Source organism: Nannobrachium achirus, assembly GCF_963921795.1.
Source record: "Nannobrachium achirus genome assembly, chromosome: 12".
Taxonomy (NCBI): domain Eukaryota; kingdom Metazoa; phylum Chordata; class Actinopteri; order Myctophiformes; family Myctophidae; genus Nannobrachium; species Nannobrachium achirus.
Window position 1 is genome coordinate 46,988,364 of NC_137832.1, and position 20,110 is coordinate 47,008,473.

General features: G+C 43.3%; 1 protein-coding gene across 1 annotated transcript; it reads right to left on the reverse strand.

Annotated features, from left to right (window-relative positions):
- Positions 1 to 485: 485 nt before the first annotated feature.
- snx18a (sorting nexin 18a) lies at positions 486 to 19,908 on the reverse strand. Its single transcript, XM_080739277.1, has 2 exons — positions 18,097 to 19,908; positions 486 to 2,337 (listed from the first exon to the last, which is right to left on the reverse strand). The coding sequence occupies exons 1-2, from the start codon at positions 19,601 to 19,603 to the stop codon at positions 2,084 to 2,086; spliced, it is 1,761 nt and encodes a 586-aa protein (XP_080595403.1). The 5' UTR covers positions 19,604 to 19,908; the 3' UTR covers positions 486 to 2,083.
- Between the last annotated feature and the right edge of the window lie 202 nt (positions 19,909 to 20,110).

Below are 20,110 nucleotides of genomic sequence, written 5' to 3' on the forward strand. Positions count from 1 at the left end.
TAAACACTAACTTCCTGTCCAATGTTTAAATATTCAGACTAGTTTACTACTTACAAAAATGTAGCCTACCAGCAGACCTTCAGCATATTCACTGTGGAAAGTAGAATCATACTACTTAATATCTTTGAATCATCGCACAATGGTATCACCCCCTGAAAATAATGGAATTTAAAGCTAACAACGTGACGCATTAACCTGAAGTGACACTATTGTGTGACGAAGTATACAGTAAATAGGCTTTACTGATGGAAAATACTGTATGATTTTCAGATCCATCATAATTCAGTTTGAAACCAGAACATTGTCTTCAATCGAATTAAACGCTTACAGCACCAGCAGAAGAGCAATGCTGGCGCCACCGTTTTATCTAGGATCTACAATCAGACTGGGCCTTTGACAAAGATTTGATCATTAATGAAATATCCAAATACAGGACAATGAAACACAACCAACTGCGTTATCTGTGAAGGAGGGTTTTTATTACTCTAATCTCTAAACGAAGCAACCAGCACATAAAGGTTAAAAACAGCAGCACAGTTTGACTTGACTGTCTGGCACTGTGCTATTAACAATAGATACGACTGCATGAAAACAGCCACAAAAACTAAACCTGATATTGAAGATTTGTCACTTGACCTTTTTGTTTGTGTTAAAGTTTCCGTCTGGGAGTGGCAGTTAAGGTGTCCTACTGTCAAAGCAGGTGAGGCTCGATTTGTACTTGGTTGCGCGGCAGTGTTGCACACTGAAAATAAGCCAATCTCACAACGCATCACGCTGTGGCTCTTTGTGAGCTTCTAGGTCGCATATTTTCAGTGGCACCGGCACGCAATCATATATAAAGGCTTAAGCCTCTTATGATCGTGGCATCAGAGCACCATCTCTGTTGAACTGGATATCAGAGTGAGTAAATATTTTACTATAACAAAATGACCAGAGAGACATTATCAGAAGGCACAACATGACAACGGCTGCTCGGCTAGGAGACTGTAAACATCTTCTCCTAAGTGTCTGGAGAGCGCGACTAGGGAAGCATCAAGTGTTTCCCAGAAGGCAGTGGGTCCAGTGGCGTTGGAAGTCACTTAAAAAAAAGTCTGTTAAAAAGAAATTTGATAATGGCACGATAAGGCTAAGAACACAATACCTTCTGTGAATATATTACATTGGAAAGTAGAAGCAGCATTGGATGGATAATGTTCTCTCTGGTTGTGAGTTGTGATTCAGCTACTCACTGACTAGACCATGTGAGGAACAGTGTGTCATCACCATCCACTCCCCGCCATCGACCAGTGAAAGGTTGAAGCGGTACAATCCTTTCCATCGCCTCAGTGTTAAGAATTCATAAATTGGCTTATGTTGAGAGCAACCACAAAAGCCTCTTCGTATTACCATTCTCTTCTAAAAAAAGAAGGAAAAAGCAAACATTCTGCCCTCCAAAAGAAATGTAGGCAACAAACACAACCCTGGGTTTTGGTTAGAATTGCCAACGTTATTGGAGTGTTATATCCCTGTGTCTCTCTCACTGCGGGTCAGGTGGTGGTGGCAGCTATCAGCGATGTGCCACACTGGCTATTTAGTCTGCCAAGGCTCCGCCAGGCTGGCTGAGGGAGGTGCACGGCCACATTGGTCACCAAAGTCCAATCCAAACAGATTGTTGTCAGGTCGCCGTCCATTAACCCATTTAGACCGGGAACGCATTATTACTTTAACCATTATTTTATGCTTTAACTATTAAAAAATAGATTTCTGAAAAATCGTGAAAATGAGTGCAAGTCTTTGAATATTTTGACCTGATTCTATAAATGTCTCCTAAATCCGAATCCTGTTTCTATGTCAGTGGTGCTCAAACATTTTCATGTCAAGGACCCCCAAAATGTATTTGGCCATGGACCCCCCCCATCTAAAAATATTTAGTTCCGGGGACCCCCAGAAGCAAAATCTTAGTTACAAATGTTTGCTTTAAAAATACACATATTTGCACACATTTTCATGCCTTTTCAAAAATAGCAGTTCTACAAGCTCGCAGATCTACGAGCTTGTATATCTGCTATTTTTCAATAGTTAAAAGCATAAAATAATTCTGGGTCTAAGCATTGTCGTATTTCTGCAGGGCCTCCTCCAGCTTGCCCGTGATGTTTTGGAAGAAGCTGATCTGCTGCTGTAGGTAGTGCTGCATCTGGGCCTTGAAGTCGCGCACGCGGATCTGGTGGAAGTGCTGGATCTCGGCCAGCGTGGCGAAGGAGATGATGTTGCAGCGCTCGTTGATGCCTTGGGCCTGAGGCGCGTCCATCTTGCCCTCCTCCACGTGCTTCTGGCTCTCCTTCACCTTGGTCAGAGCTCCTGTTTGGGGACAGCACAGGTTGTAGGGGTTAAAACATCAGGGCAGATGTGGAAAAAGTACTCCCATTTTATACTCAAGTAAAAGTATCAATACTGCTATGTAGATTTACTCTGTTAAAAGTCTGGAATTCTAAATGTACTCGAATAAAAGTATGAAAGTATTGGCATCAAAAAGGACTTAAAGCACAAAAAAAAAATCTTCACGGCATACTCTGTATAGCCGCGTGACAGGTAGAACACAGCACTGTTTAATTACAGTACTTAAGTAAATGTACTTAGTTACTTTACACCACTGCATCAGAGGTTCAAAAGATCCATATCAAGGGCCCTGGATGTGGGCCCCTATTGAAAAGTGGTTAAAGTGGAAAAATAAATGATACATATTTTTTATGATCATTTATTCACTTTCATTTTCCTATCCTTTCCAATTGTCCCCATTGGCCTCCACTTTGAACACCTGCGATTTTCATAACCCTCTCCAATTATTGCTTATTTGCTTCCAATTTCTTTCCCTTTAATTATCAACAGCCCCCAACTTAAAAAGACTGTCCAATAATATTACCCTCTGCCAAGGTGGATGATACAATGTATGAATTAACACTTTATGAGAGAGGATTTCTTTTTTTAAGTAACTAGCAAGCTCTTTGCCAAATAAGACTCATGCCATGTCTACAATTAACAGCAAATCAGCATGGTTTAACCTCTGAACTTGACCAAAGTACTGACACAGTGCTTGGCATGAGCTGTGTTGTAAAGTCCATGAGAACCGCAACTGTGAGCACAGTTAAAAAGAATGTGTGTGCGTGTGTGTATGGGGGCGAGATCTAAATATACCCACAGATAGATCATCACAAACGATACAAAAACAAAACAAAGGCATCCCCATTTAAGGGGATTTTGCTGCTGACGGAGCAGATTGAAACTTAAATTAGCTGGTCTGTCTGTCAGCCTAAATATTGTTTTATCATCCGAAAACCCATAGTCCTTTGTGCTTATAGACAATTCTTGCGCAAGACTATATCGGTAACATGTCCAGTCACTCAACTGAAAAACTTCCTTGCCAAACCGGAAATTTATGATAATTATTTTTTTACCTGGCAATACTCCAAAAGAAACACAGCTTGAGGCCACATTCTTTTGAACTATAAAGAAGGTACCAGCTGTTTTTCTGTTAATGCTAGGAAACCTCTTGTGGCTGCCACTGTCTATCACAGAGCCCTGAGATTTATAACCTCTCTCACACACCACTGTATGGTCAGCATAATCCATGCACAGAACTGTACACCGTTATCTTTTAATTTATAAATCACTCTTTGGACTGACCAGTTATCTATCCACTTACATACTACAGTACGTAAACAACAATGTGGCTAATATAGCCTCCAGTCCCAGGGCTTCATCAGTCTATCCGTCCATACTGAACTATGTCAAAGATATAGGCCTTCTCCTACTCTGCCCTCGGTTCTCAACCTGTAACACACGAGGCAGGAACTGAAGCTATCCAGCTTCATTCCCCTTGAACCTTTAAAAAAAAGTTCATTTGCACCAAGCGGTAATACGTTGCTTAGCATTTTTACACTTAACATTTTTTTATCCTTTTATGATCTCGTCTTTGTACTGGATGTCCTGTATGTCTGCAACTTCTTTTTTGACACACTTGACCACATCACATTCAGAAAGCTCTTGGAAATTGCAGCACACCCCAAGAGGAAACCAGTAGGAGGTGTACCATAATGTTCAGTGTGACTGACTCCTCCATGTGTGTCATGGTAGGGCTGTCACAATATGATATTTTACATGGCGATTAATTGTCACTCAAATAATTGCGATTAACGATTTAATTGTTTTTTTTTCAAAATGAAAACGGCGATTATGACAAAATAATTGCGATTACGACAAATAATTGCAATTAGACGATTATGTAATAATTGTGCCAGGCCTATGTCATGGTATTCTCTCCAACTTCTTTCCTTTTTAAATGTATTCAAATCTTTTCCACCTCATTCCAATCATTATTAGCGTTCCGCAAACACCTGGGGATTCAGCTTAAAAAAGACTAAAAGTTATTTATTGCACCCATGGGCTGTAGCACCTGCCCATAACTGGACGGCACTATTTTCAACTCTTTAGCCGAGTTTGGCTAGAGAAGATAAGTTTAACCCAGTGGCTTTTCACAGTGGAACAGGATGAACGTCATGCTTTGTCGTTACCGTGGTGCTTTATTGTGGTGTAGGAAGGGAAAGACATTCACACGTACAACGTACATGTATCAGTCATGCGCCACAGACATTCTTACTGCACTAGTGAAGAACAAACCTGTTATACAACTTGGGATCCTTTTGCATTGTGTTGAATAAAGAACATGAGACTGACAGATGAGAATCGATCTAACAGTATTTCATTTCTTACATTTACATTTGTTATATTGCTGTGCATTTGTTATATTGCTGTTGATGTACTGACATATTATCTTGGTTATTATTGTGATGTTTTATCTGCTTATTGTAAGTCGTCTAAACTGTAAAATGTACATTATGGAGACTTTAGGTAGGGTCGACCTTATAACGCTGTAGAAATTTTCTGACTGAAAAAAGAGAGGACACTGGTGAAATAAGGGTTAAATGCAAATGTGTATGCACATAGGCAAAATTATAATCTTGGTTTGAATATAATAGAATATTTTCTCGTATACATTTTCCCCTAGATAAAAAAAATAACTAGCCATTTTGCAATTTATTATTTGCGAAATTGCAATGTTCTTCTTATGACAATGACAACGGGCAAACACGATCTCCTTCAATAAAGCAAACATAAAGAGTATCCCCAAAGTAGCCTACTGATGAAATGGTGTACACTATTTTCACTATTGCTATTCAATGACAAGGCCCAAATATTTCCTGACCTCTGTGGGCTGTATCCTACTCCCCTGGCTGTAAACGAGGTGAAGTATTAGCATATATCAACATCTGGCAACATTTACACAAACAAGGAGTGTTGACACAGAGGCTACCTATTTGCCTTCATTCAAAACAGATGAGAACAAACACAGGTGAGGCCTTTGGAACTATAAACCCAACCGAGAGTAAGCCTTCTGTTTTTTTTTAATACTTTATTAGTCAGAAATGTAAACAGCAAGGTAGCCATTAAGGCTAAAAGGATAAGCTTATACCAGGGGTTCTCAAACCTTTTTAGGCAAAAATAAACAAAATAAACATATTTGAACTGGGGACCTCCACCCTGACAAGCACTCGGAATTGTAGGTATTACATTTAATGTGACTCGGTTCCACAGATCAATTTTGTGAAAATAGCCGAACTACATGCTCACAAGCGTTGTGAGCATGTAGATCGGCTATTTTCACAATGTTCGCCTCTTGCTTACTTAATATTTGACAGTTTGGCCAGTTTGGTATTAAAACGGTCTTGAAAGTCCTTAAATTGTGACTTTATAAATGTGCAGATACACTGTATACACTTATACTGTATGTTGGTTTGTTTACCGTTGAAGTAAGAAAAATAAATTACATTAAGCTAATCATCTGGGGACCCCACAACATATTTTGGGGACCAACCCCAAGTTTGAGAACCACTGGCTTATACTCAGACAAGCAGACCCTTCAGAACTTCCTGCACTTCACTACAGTTCCGGAATTTTTCCTGCAAAATAATTAGCATAATCATTTTCAACTTGCCGGGAGTTTTGTTTTTTGGGTGTTTTCACATGAGCAAAAATGCTGGCATAGCAATAAAATACATCGTTTTCACTACTAAACCGTGGCGGTATGAAAGTCCGTGTTGCCAGACTTTGCGAGAGAAATAAGCAACCAGGTGTACGAAAATAAGCCCCAAAAAGTGATATTATCTAGGCCACACAAGCTCTTTAAAACTATAAGCATCGCCACATCAGCTACTTGACAATTGCCGATCTAAAAGATCACAACAAATAAAACGCAGCCAGAAACGATCAATATATACAAGCAACTTTACGGAAATCAAGACCATAGTCACTTATAATTAGCAGACATGGCAACGGAACCTGCAGCGTGCACCACACTGTCTGGACGCTTGCTAAAGCAGCAGCGACTCACTTCTGTTCGTCTCTCTTTTTCTCTCTCACCAATGGATTTAACAAGTTACAATAAATATTCTTCATGAAACAACACACGTGAACCGTATGTGTCACATAAGGTTCAGAATAAGGTTCAGAAAGGATCGCTTATGCAACGTGTTGTTTTTTCTTTTTTTCTTTTTACGCGTCACCGATGGATGACCAGACTGTATTCCTCGTCGCTCGCTGCTCAGTAAAACACTTTACGACGAGAAACTATTTGATGCAGATGCAGCTCTTTGAGTTGGTAGCTTCCAACTACCATCACATCACATGAGCGCATTGCGTCCCAATCAGACAAAAAATAGGCTATAGCACCGTAAAAAGAGTTGGTAAAGATTCCAGCTTTCATCACATTACGAGCGCATCCCGTCTCCCGTTCTCCAGACCGGACTTGTATCAAAACCCACACAGCTTAATTACAAATAGGCTATAGAATAGCCTACAAATAAGTTTGAACCATGAATTGAGCAAGCTTGCATTTATCAGCACCGCGGCCGTATAGGCTGGAGATTGTAGAAAGAAATATACTTCTGTCTTCTGTGTTTGGCAGGCTTACATAACATTCGAATGCAATATGGATTCTGAAGCTTTCAATCCCAATTACAATGCTTTAACTGTTAATATTGGCTCCTTGCATGCACCTGCTTGTCCGAAAAAAGTAAAAATCACGGTATGCCGTTTTCACTGTGGGGAAATCTCTATTCTCCCAGTACTTTAGGCAAAAATTACTAGGTATTTTCCCGTCAAATTTTGGACTACAAAACTCACGGAAGACAAAATAAGTGGCCGTTTTCACATGGCGTGAATTTCAAAATTGCCGTCATTTTGGAAAAAACTTCCAGAAGTTTGACTCAGTGAAAACGGGGCTTTAAGCCCCGTTTTCACTGAGCAAAACGTCTGGGAGTTTTTGGAGCGGTGAAAGCGCTCCCAATAGACAGGTATGTCCGTGGGTATGTCCGTGGGTGGCTGGGTGGGTGGCTGGGTGGCTGGCTGGCCGTGTCCGTAGCCTGGCAATACCTTGAGTGGCCACACACAACACACTAGTTAAAGGAGGGGCGCTGTTTTGTGCAGGCCAGGCACACTCACCACTCACTCACACAGACACACACACACACGCACGCACGCACGCACGCACGCGCACACACACGCACGCACGCACGCTCAGATTCACCGCTCCACTTCGAACCGAGGTTTGATTTTTTCAAAAATGACGGCAATTTTGAAATTCACGCCATGTGAAAACGGACACTTATTTTGTGTCCCGGCAGTATTGGGGGCCGAAATTTGACGGGAAAATACCTAGTAATTTTTGATGAAAGTACCGTGACAATACAAATTTCCCTCCAGTGAAAACGCATGCCGTGAATTTGCCGTTTTTTTGACAACCAGGTGCATGAAAGGAGCCAGTTAACAGTTTAAAACATTGTATCTGGGATTGAAAACGACGTGAATGTAAAGGAATATATAGAAATAAAGTAGGTCTACAGCTTCACCTTGAATAGGGGATTAATTATTTAGGCTAGAATCGCATTGACAAACACAGCAGAAGTCTATTTCTTTCTTTCTCTGGTCATCCATCGTTTATGGTGTCGCGTGAAGAAGAAAAAAAACACACCGCTAATAATCTACAAGCCCACAAGTGCAACATGTTGCATCATGCAGCGATCCTTTCTGAACCTTCTGAGCTTGCGCTCATGGTTCAAACTTATTTGTATTCTATAGCCTATTTTTAATTAAACTGTGTGGGTTTTGATACAAGTCCGGTCTGGAGAACAGGATGCAATGCGCTCGTAATGTTGTGATGAAAGCTGGAATCTTTACCAACTCAAAGAGCTGCATCATTAGTTAATAGTTTCTCCTCGTTGCATGATTAAAAGTGTTTTACAGAGCAGCGAGCATCGAGTCTGCATGGTCATCCATCGTTTACAGTGACGCGTGAAAAAAAAGCTAAATCTACAAGCCCACAAGCCACAAGTGCATGGGGGGAGCGTTTCGCTGTTAAGAGCGAGATTTCCCCCAACAGGTTGCATAACGCATGAGCGATCCTTTCTGAACCTTATGTGTTGTTGCATGAAGAATATTTTGTTAAATCCATTTGTAGCGTTCAGGGTGAGAGAGAGAAGAGACGCACCAAACCGAACTGGGGAGACTGTTTTTTGCAGGTCTTTCAGCCCGCGTGTGTTTTTTGCAGGTCTTTCAGTCCGTGTGTTGCCATGTCTGCTAATTATAAGCGACTCTGGGCTTGATTTCCGTAAAGTTGCTTGTATTGATAGTGGCTGGTTGCGGTTTATTTGTTGTGAGCTTGTAGATTGGCAATTTTCAAGTAGCTGATGCGGCGATGCGTATAGTTTTAAAGTGCTCGTGTGGCTAGATAATATTAGCCTAGTTCCAGACCCTGAATCGCTAGCCACACCCCTTTAATTTTTTTGTTTCGGCGATTCAGGTCTAGAATCGCTCTCAATGAGGAGGCCTGCCTCGGTTGAAAATCCAAACGGGCGAATCAGCGTCGTGAATCAGCGTCTTGTGATCAGCGTGGGTGGGGGTTTCCCAGAACTCATGTGTGTTTCCAAGTACACCAGCGCCGCCGCCGCCGTACCGTACCGCACATCGTGTCGCGGTAAAATGCGGTAAATTGCGGTAAAATGCGATCGTATCGATCTCGCTATGAAACACCAGTAGCAAGCATGTTATGTTGTGTTTGATTACTAGTTCGTAGTGCTCCTATTCTGACTGTTTCTTTGGTTAGCAAGTAGCACTAGCAAGCAACAGGTTAGCCACTAGCCATCCAGGCACACATAACAACACTATGTCATGTGTTGGTCGGTGAACCAATCGCTGAACAGTGCCTCATTTTGGCAACGCCCATCCCTGCAAACGCCGTGGGCGGAACTGACTTCAGACTGAATAATGAAGTGAAACGAAATGTCAATTCAGGCTGAGTGTCAGGCTAAGATAATATCACTTTTTGGGGCTTATTTTTGTACACCTGGTTGCTTATTTCTCTCGCAAAATCTGGCAACCCTGGTTTTCATGCCGTCACAATGGCAGTGAAAACGAGCGATACCAGTATTTTTGCTGCCGATGAGGGCATGTGAAAACACCCAAAAAACTAAACTCCCGGCAAGTTATGCTAATTATAATTCTTTATTTTGCCGGGAAAAATCCGGAACTGCAATGAAAACATGCCTTTAGTGGACTTAGTCAACAGTCACTGCGATTAACACCTTGTCAAAAGTATGATTGAGAGAGCTTGCTTCCTGTCAAGTGTCACCTCACCACTTCTTAGAAGATTTGTACTCTCTCTGCCTCAGTGTCTCCCTCCGGCACATTTTCAAAGAGCAATACTTTTATCCTGGAATCTGAGCCCATTTCTTTTTTTTCTTTTCTTTTTTTAAATGTGGCATATTTTCAAAGGTGCACATCTTTAATCTTGGAAACTGAGCTTTTGGTATTCACCAAAGCATCGCATAAATATCCCGGCCAAGTTCAACCAAATCCCTTCTGAGTTTCCTCTTTGGGGCTGCACACAACGTGGTCAGGCTGTAGATGGACTACACATTAGTACACAAAGCAAGAGAAACATGCTGACGATCTCTAAAAGAGACACTTTAGCCCCCCCCCCCCCCCCCCCCCCCACCACCACCATCTTCCTAAAATCTGCATAGTCTGGCAGTATTTTCCTCTGTTACAGTTTAACCTAGATCTGTGAAATTCCTCTAATGCACAACAGATTGAATAGGGGAAGAAAAGCAGGCCGACATGAAAGACAGAGAGAAACATTGGGAACAAACACAGCTGTCCAAAGAGTCGATTCCCAAGACATTTCATGACTACCATAACTACTCAAACCCTATATACTTAGTTGGCCGAGGGTCCCCCAGGCCTCTATACTCGGCCCACTTCTTTTTCCTTCTACACCAAATCTCATCGCCAAAAAGAGCCGATCTACAAACTCACGACAGAATGCAGAGATGTGCTATTTGTCACTGAATGTTCCCCTCAGGACAGCGACTCTAGGGTTCATGTGGTTAACCACTTCCAGCTCTATATACTTCATTGTCCGGCCACCTCAGGGCTCTATCCTTGGCCCGCTCCTTTTTCCCTCTACACCAAATCTCTTTGCCGAACAACATGGCACGCTGTGAGCTTGTAGATCAGCCATTTACGCTGAATGTTTGCCCCCAGAATAGGGAAGCAAAGTTGTTAAAGGGCTGTGTGTGGCTTCCTGTGTTTTAAAAGCCCACTAATGGACTGAGGTGGAAGCATGATTTATGTATTTATTTTATATTGCTGAGACTTTACAGGAAACAGGCAGGAGTTCAGTGATGAGTTCAGTGAGGCTATAATGTGGACCAAGTATAATGCACAGAGACCCCAGCAAATTCACAGCTGTCAAAAATGTGCTGTTGTGAGCATAGCATAACACATGCCATGAGGCAAGAGTAACAATGTATTTCACATAGAATAAACCTGATGATCTACAAGCTCACAACGCATCACGATGTGAGCTTGCTTTTTCCCCGGCATAATAGCCAGCAGCCCACAAGCTTTGACAACAAATGCCACTTTATAGCTGCAGCGCTTCAAGGCATCAGTTAGCGTTAAGTTAGACCAAATTCTAACTTAAATACTTTGTATGACAGTCAGTCTCTCATCAAAACAAAAAGTGACAAAGTGGAAATGAGGCTTAAATAAATAGGTCACCCCTGGTGACTGACTGACATGCCACCAGAGGAAACCTAACCATTCCTGGATGAATGCACGCTGGTGGCAGGGAGCTCTCCTGCTGTGGACAGGACGACGCTACCAGCACAACTGTTACGTAATCACTGGTTACACAACACTGTGCCTCTGCCAGCCTGTGGCATAGATAGGACTGGGCGATATGACTTCAAATCAATATCACGATTATTTTAAAACTTGTTTTGTGTCACCTGGGAGGAAAATGGACTAAAGGTGGTTGCACACTGCTGCGTTTTTCGTTGCAAAATGCATTTTTCAGGACAAGGAGAGAGAGGGAGATAGAGAGAGCAAGGGACTGAGTGGTGCGCGAAACGGGCGGCAGTGTGCAAACGTGACTGACACAACGTGAGGTTGATTTTTTTATTTGCGTGCTCCGAAATTCACTCCGATATTCGGCCCGAAAAACGCAGCAGTGTGCAACCACCTTAAGATAGGGGAGGAGGCCCGTTAATTTAAATCTGAGAGTGTACACTACAAAAGGAACCAAATGGGTCTATTGGGTTCCATAAAAAGGGTGTCGCTCTCCATTCCGACATGTCGCCACTCCGAAATTGACTTCTTATTGTCGGAGTGGCGACATTTCCATAGGGGTTAAGTTTAGGGTTAGAGATGGAGACATGTCGGAAAGGAAAAAGTCCATTTGGTTTCTTGTTACCTATCAATCATTTAGTTGGGACCGCCCTGAAACCCTCTACAAGACACATGGGGATCCCTGGCCCCCATGTTGAGCACTAGTGTTACTATAGTATATACTATGTACTACTATATTAAATGTTTTTGCAGTGACTGAATATTTAATGTCCTTCACTGAACGCTGACGTTGCAAGAAAACCTGACATGGTCTTTGAATCAAGTGTGTTTTCCCCTTGCTTGCCACTCAATGTCCCAAAGAGTTAGCACTGATGGGACAAAATACAACTTGCTGTTCAGTGACGTACGACCCACGACAACAGCCCTGATAACACGCTGTCGCCTGAGGTCAGCAGAAGTGTTCCTGTAAAAGCACTACATTGGCAGCATTAACCGTCTTCATCGCCAGCCGGCGTTTGAATGAGAACTTGCAGCAACAGAGATGGGTGAGGGCGGGGGAGACCATTTTGATGGGTAAAGGCTGTGTTTACACAAATAAATGTGCTGTGAACAGTATTTTAAAATGTGCTATCAAAGCATTTGTTAGCTTATGTGGTCACACTTTGAAATGTCCCGCTCCCACTTTCCTTTGGGATCAACGTCGAGTAAGGGAATTTAGGTTGGAGTTTTTACCCTCCCGGAAACATTCAGATACTATGACTAGGGATGCCCCGATCAGGGTTTTTTTGCTCCCGATCCGATACCGATCAAATATTATTGCTTCCGATTCGATCCCGATCTTTCCCGATCCGATCTTTTGGCAAGGCATTAAGAAGAAAAAAAAATTCTATTCATTCTATCACTTGGTTCTCAACCTTTTCAGGCCGTGACCCCCAAAATAATCATATTTTAACTGGGGACCCCCGACCCTGAAGAGTTGAGGAAGTATATTTTGTATAACACGGTTCTATTGTGAAAATAGCAGATCTACATGCTCACAACGCCTCGCAACGCGAGGAGTTGTGAGCATGTAGATCGGCTATTTTCACAATTTCTGGCTTTAATATTTGACAATTTGGCCAATGTTTAATTTGTCATTTTAGAGGTATTAAAAAGTCCTTAATTTTTCACTTTCGAAATGTGCAGATACCCTCTATACACTTAAACTTTATGTTGATTTGTTTACTGTTGAGAGAGAAAACAATGTTGCACATTAAGTTAATCATCTGGGGACCCCCCCCCCCCAAAATAATTTGAGGACCCCCCTGGGGGTCCCGACCCACAGGTTGAGAACCACTGAGCTAGTTGACAGTGCAGAGAGACATAATTGCCTTCCTTTGATAGCAAGGGGCCAATTACTACTTATTGGCATCAGCTGCCAGCTGTACACAGAGTCTGACACAATCACCTTCCCTCTGCAGTGCTCTGTCTGTCTCATTTCTCCAAAAGCCCTTGAATATGATTGAAAATGATTAAGGATTACTGTGATTATGGTAAGCTTACATTTCATATCGCATTCACCTTACCTGTAACTTTCAGTACTCCCAGAAATTATTTTTTGGAAAAAAAATAAATAAAAAAATCTTTTTTTTTTTCGATTTTTTCCCCCGATCTCCGTTCTTATAAAAACGGCCATATCGGCGGCCGATCCGATCACGTGATCGGGATCGGGCAACACTAACTATGACCATTGAGCAAAACCACAGCATATCACTGACCTAAGGATCTGAAACTGTTTCAACTAGAGAAGAGATTGAAACATGAGAAAACAATGTGCCCTATAACATCATTTACGCTGCAAAGCTAAATGGAAACATTTAAAAGGCACCAAATTATTATGAGTTACGGGCAACCTGACCAGCCTGCACACTAATGGGTGTCCCTGTAGAGGTGGCAATCGATAAGGGTGACGTCCAAAGTTTCCCTGCTGGGAGGCTCGCGTTTCACTGGTCACTTCAGCGAGGACAAATAGAAACCTGTGTGTCTGGGAGGATCTGTGTGCTGTGCACTGGACAGATATAGGATTCTAAAAATAACAGGTCACATTCTGATAGGGCTGATAACCATTGCACTGATATGTTTCATCTTAAAGGGATAGTTCACCCCCAAAGTGTATTTGTTTCCCCTATCGATTACTCACCCCATGGAGACTTGAATTCATGGATATCGTTTAGTTTTTGTCGCATTCCTAAGCCAATAATTTGAGGAGACTCTTTGTGTCTCCATAGGGACCTCTCCATGAATGGAGAGTTAGGATTAACACTCCAATGCTAGAGGGAGGTTGTTGTTTTTTTTACGGTGATTCCTTGAGGAAGTAAAATTGTCATGTGCCACTTATGGTAAGGAAGTGTCTACTTTGGTCTAAATGACAACTACGATGTTGCTTAGCCAGTGGTTCCTCTACTGAGCTGCCTGATTGCAGCAGACATCCAGTAACCCTCACACAATGATGAGCTTCAGGTTCAACCCTGAGAACTGAAACAGACATTTCAGCAAGACATTTGTTAAGCAGGGTTAGAGGTTTGTGGTCAGGGTGTTGTTTGCAATGACAAGAAAGAACACACTGAAATACATTAAAAATGGTCTCTAAAAAGCTTTTGATGCTTTTGATAAAAACAACAATAGAAAGAGAGACAGAAGAGAGAGAGAGAGAGAAGAGGACAGGGGTGGAATGAGGTGAGAGCCTCATTCCACCCGTCCTCCGTTCCGTTCCGAGCGGAAGAAGATAGAAAAGCAGACAGAATGTCTGGCAGAGAGGCAACAGTCAGTGTGAAAACGCAGGTCTGCCCGTCAGCACAGAGCAGATTTTCAACTCCCAGCCACACTGTGACTGTATTGTCTTAACCACAATGACGAGTCGGTGAACTGCAGGCTGTCAGCTTTTATAGTTTCATTAGAAGCTCCTATTCTTTCATGTACTTTCCTGCTAATTAAAACCAATTCAATTGTGTATTAGTGGGTTTGGATTGGAGCACAGGGGGTTTCTTTAAGATCTCTAAAGCAGAGTGGAAAACATAATTGGACTTCAGACGGGCCAACGTCAACAAACTGTGTCTGTAGGGTTATTGAATTTGAACACTGCCTGGCAGCCTGTATGCTGTTTTACTCACATATAAGCATAAATAAAAAAGAAGGCATTTAAACACTTAAACCCTATACTGTACTTAGTTGACCTGATTCCCAAGAGCTCTATACGCCTATCTTCACTGAAAATAGCAGATCTACAAACGAACAACTCGTTGTGTTGCGACAAGTTGTGAACAGTAAATATACTTGTGAATAGTAAAATGTCTCCTTTCCGACATGTCTCCATTCCGACACTAACCCTTACCCTAAACTTAACCCCTATGGAAGTGTCGCCACTCCGACAATAAGAAGTCAATTTCGGAGTGGCGACATGTCGGAATGGAGAGCGACACCCGCTACTGTATACTATTCATAAGAACAATAATGTTAAATAGCTTCAGTTTCGTGTTCCTGGTACAGTCATGCAGACCAGAGAAGATTCTGTTTCATGACATCATGGCATTGATAATGAAGCTAAGCTGCTATGAGAAAAATAGAAAGGTGGAAGTAAATTAGCAACTGACAGCTCAAATCCATTCATTACAAACAGAGAGAATCAAAAGAATTGAGCAAATGCAATGGGTGACATATTGTTCTCTTTTTAACTGCTGTTACAGTATCCTGCTGTGGCTCCAGTACTAGTTACAGCGTGGAAACCGCCTGTGTCTCTGATCAGGCAATTCACTCCCGGGAGTGTTGGAGCTTTATCAGATGGTAACAGCTTGGCACCACAGTTGAAAAATAACCAAAGTGTTGGTGCTGCCTCCCTGCTTGAAGCAAGGATGTGTCTTTGTCTTTGTACAATCAAAGCAGACTTTCGATAATCAAACCAGACTTTATCATTGCAATTAGTCTGCTTATTGCACAATATTGTGTATTTGCGTATTTGGATGGTGTGCAAACAGCCTTTAGTGACTAACCTCCACTACAACATCAAAACACCGCCTATCCTGTTTTCAAACAATTGCTTGATTGGGAACTGAATACGCCTACTGTTTGAGGGGAACCAAACCTAATTCCAGTATTTCCACAACTTTTAAATGACAGGCAGTGTGGAAAATGACTAGGGGTGCAACAAGTACATGAATAACTTGGATGAACAGAAAAACAACAATAATTGAAATTGCAATTGAATAATCAGTCCACTGATGTTGATGTATCGCTATCATTGTATCATCAAAATGTCTAATACAGTCTAATACAGTATATGCAATGTTTTGGAGGCTACTTTCAAATTAAGTTTTCTTGGAAAAATAATATAAGGCTGGGGTGACGCTAGCCTAAGGGTTAAGGCATATGCCACATATGGGCTCTAGTGCAGCCTGGCATTGAGTCGCCGGTTCGATTCCCGAACCCGACAACCTTTCCCTCTCTCTCTCCCCGTTTCCTGTCTCTCGCTAATCTACTGTGTTCTAGCCCCCCCCACCCACCCAATGCCAATAATGTGTCACACTCAGATAGGACTAGGCTTACGGTATATCAGGCAGAGTTTAAAAACAACTTAAAAGAGAGCAAAAACAATTGTGCCCATTGATAAATGTGTGAATGAATTCACCAAGCTTAAAGACTAATTGCTGTTTGCAGTGTCTACTTTGGTTCAGAGTGGCATGCAAACTCCACTCTACTAAAGGCCATAGTTGTTTTTCACAAAGCACATAAATGTGTTACATTCTTATGTACTGTTAAACATTAGGGAGAGCCTCCTCTAAACAGTAACCACTACACTGCACCCCTAGCAACACCGTTGCCACTCACGGAGCGATATTTTGCCAGACAACGAGAACAATCATTGTTCTTCTTGGGGAGGACAGCAGAGACAGCCTAAACATTGACTTTCTGTGGAGAAATGGGAGAATCGGTCAGTCACAAACGTGTTAATGAAGAACAAATGGTTTACAGTAGGTCACTTTGTGACAGACAGATAGAGAATGGAGCATTCTCAGTTTTCCTGGCATTAGAACCAGATAATACTGTAGGTCATCGGCCATGGAAAATCAAACATAGCGTGTCAGCTGAATGGGTGCCGCCCACATGATTGATTCAGCAGCGAAGTGTAACTAGAGGACTACACGTGGGTCTGTTTCCCAATGCAAACATTCCTTATTTGCATTGCAAAGTCAATCTGGCTGACAGTGATGACTAGCATCCAGTGCTGATATGTCTGACAGAGAACTACACCAGTCGAACACAGACAGGTGTGCCTACTGTTGCATCACTTGCATGCCTGACGAAAATCACTTATTTGTTAATTTGACAACATTTCCTTGTAAATGGTGCATTTATATAGCACTTTTTATCCAAGGCGCTTTACAGAGATTGTTCATTACATCATCACACATTCACACACACATTCATACACTGATGTGATGGCAGAGGAAACCATGAAAGGCAGAAGGCACCAACCTGCTAATCGGGAGCAATTAGGGGTTCAGTGTCTTGCCCAAGGACACTTCCGACACTTACTCTGGGGGAGCCCGGGATCGAACTATAGGAACCTTGCGGTTCCCATCCAGCCGCTACCGGCCACTCTACCCCTGAGCCACTGCCGCCTTGCATATACATTATGACAAATAAGATGTAGATATTTCTTATGCAACAAATGTATTGATTTAACATGATTCAAGTATATAGCTCTGAAGCATTTTTCAGTGTTTGTGTCTTTTAGTTTTGGATGACATGCCATGGTATGTCTCCTGGGCTGTTCTTGCATTGGATCCTGACTCTTCTGTTTTTTTCCCCCTCAGTTTTTTAAGCTTTAACTAGAATGTATCTAGACATAGAGTAGCTGGTTGTCTTGTGTTGTTATACCTGTCTAATAAAACAAAAAGTTGTGTTTAATATAACAGCAGCCAGGGGTACCAGTCTGTTTGTTATACTCATGTATGAAGCACAACAAATATCAAACATAGCCTACATATTGCTCATAAAATAAATAAAACTAGACTGCACTCTAGTCGAGGTGCCTGTTGCGTCTTGCGACTTGTGTGCCAGCAGAGTGGGCAAGAACTGCGATCGGTGATGGTTATGTGGTATGTGACGACACTTGTTGGTTGGTGGTGACGTCACCAAGAACGCTGCTCCTTCATTTGGCTAAAGGCCCTGCCTTTGTACTGTCAGCCCCATACATACAGACAGCACCCTTTGTACTGTCAGCCGGATACAGACAGCACCGATCCCAGTACTTGCGAGCTCTGCTGGCGCAATTAATAAATGGAGAGTGGATTCATATTAGTACAGTGTGTCACGTGTTTTCATCATAGTAGACTTTACCTTTCTGGACATGGATGATGTCTGGGTAGTTTGCCAAGTGGCCTTGGTAAAGCGCTAACAAATCCATGATTGGGTCGAGATCCTGTCTTGGTTGCTCAGCGAAACACTCTCCGATGGCCTCGTATGCCTCTCCAGTGAAGGAGATGGCCTGGTTGAGGCCAACAGAGTATGCCTGCTGGTCCATCTCAAAAGCCTGGCTGAGGGCCTTGAACGACTGCCCCACTTTCTGGTACTCTTTCTTGAAACCGGTGATCTGCTTGCGGGCAAACTCGTTGACAGTGGCGTTGAGCTGCAAGGCGCCATCGTCCATCCTCTTGGTGAAGGTCTTGAAGCCATCGATTTTGCTCTCCACCTCCTGGAGGTCGAGCGGGGCGGCGGGGGTGCTGATGGTGAGGAAGAAGTTGGCCCCCACCATCTCGTCCTTCTCGGCCTTCCTCTTGCCCAGCTTCCAGGCCTTCTCATCCGTGCTGCTGCAGGTGAGGAAGTGCTGGAAGACATCACACCTGGCCAGGACAGGGTGGCTGGTCATGTGGTTCATCCACCATATGAGGCCCTTCCTCCTCTTGGAGATGAAGTCCTCCTCGAAGCGCCCGGCGGCCTGCTTCTCCGGGATGTGGGGGATCGAGATGACGGGGAATTTCTCCACGAGCCGGGCGTACAGCCAGTCAAAGTGCTTATACCGCCTGTTCACCTGGTTCTGAGTGTGGGTGGGCGTCAGCTTGTAGGAGATGTAGCTCTTCATGCCCTTGAACTTGGTCTGCTTAGTGGGGTCATCAATGGTGCAGCCAAATGGATATGGGTTCTCCTGCCACTCAGGACCATATTGGCCCATCACCACACATATCTTATCCCCGTCCTTCACAAAGCCAGCTGCTTCCCCCAGCACAAATGCTTCGCCTCCTGACTTCACAAAGGTTGAAAACCTATTCAAGTTTCTACTGACTGTGGCGGAACTCTTTGCTTGCTGTGCATTACCTCCTCTTGACATCGAGGCTATTGACATCCTGTATGTGGACGGTCCATTCCCCTCGAAATCTTGATAGATCCCCCCCACAGTCCCTGGCTCATCGGCAACGGTGGAGCTGTCATCCCAGTCATCATCCCAGTCATCGTCGCTCCCCTGGCTGGTCTGATGATAAGTGTTCTGCGGCTGCTGCGTCGGGGCTGAGAAAGAGGAGAAGACAGGTGGCGCCGATGCTTTGGAGAAGTTCTCAACTTTGAACGACGACGCGTCAACACCTACGGTCGGGACATTGGCGTACCGTGAGTCCTGGTAAGCATCCCCTGAAGTGCTGCTGTTGTTGTTTAACGTGGAGGCGGCGTCGCTCCTCAGGATCTCCACGTAGGACGCAGGGAAAAGTCCCCTCTCCCCTTTGCAGTTGGAGCCCTCGAGCCAGCCTTCAATGTCCTGCTCGCTGTGCAAAGTCAGAATCTCGTTCTCTTTCATAGATATCTCCCCCGGGTTTTCGGAGGTGAAATCGTACAGTGCTCTCGCCCGCAGCGCCATAATCACAACTTATGGAGCGGTAGCGCCGAAGAGAAGCGGCTACTAGCTGCAGGCTGGCCAGCCAGACAGCCCACCAAACCAACAAACTACTGGAACTCCGTGTACAACACTTGACAAGGCACAATTTAAATCACAATACGCCAGCAAACCTCTCTCAACGCGCTCCTGCTTCAGGTGACGTTTTAGTCCATTCTATAAAAATACGTACGCGATTCCTGTCGTGCGCATAACGTCCAGAGATTTCAGCGATTTCCAAAGTGAAGCGGGTTTATTTACGTTTACTACGACCAGGCATCTGCACTGCACTCCCTCTCCACCTCTTGTGTGTCGCGCTGCGCACTGTGCGCAGCAACAACCACATACGTAATCATTCTGAAGGGCCGAGGGAGGAGCCACCATGCTGTCATTTGTCACACCACCACCGTAGTGTGTGCTGTGTAGATCAGTGGTTCTGGTTCTCAAACTTTTTCATGTCAAGGGCCCCCACACAAACAAGCTCTTACTTGT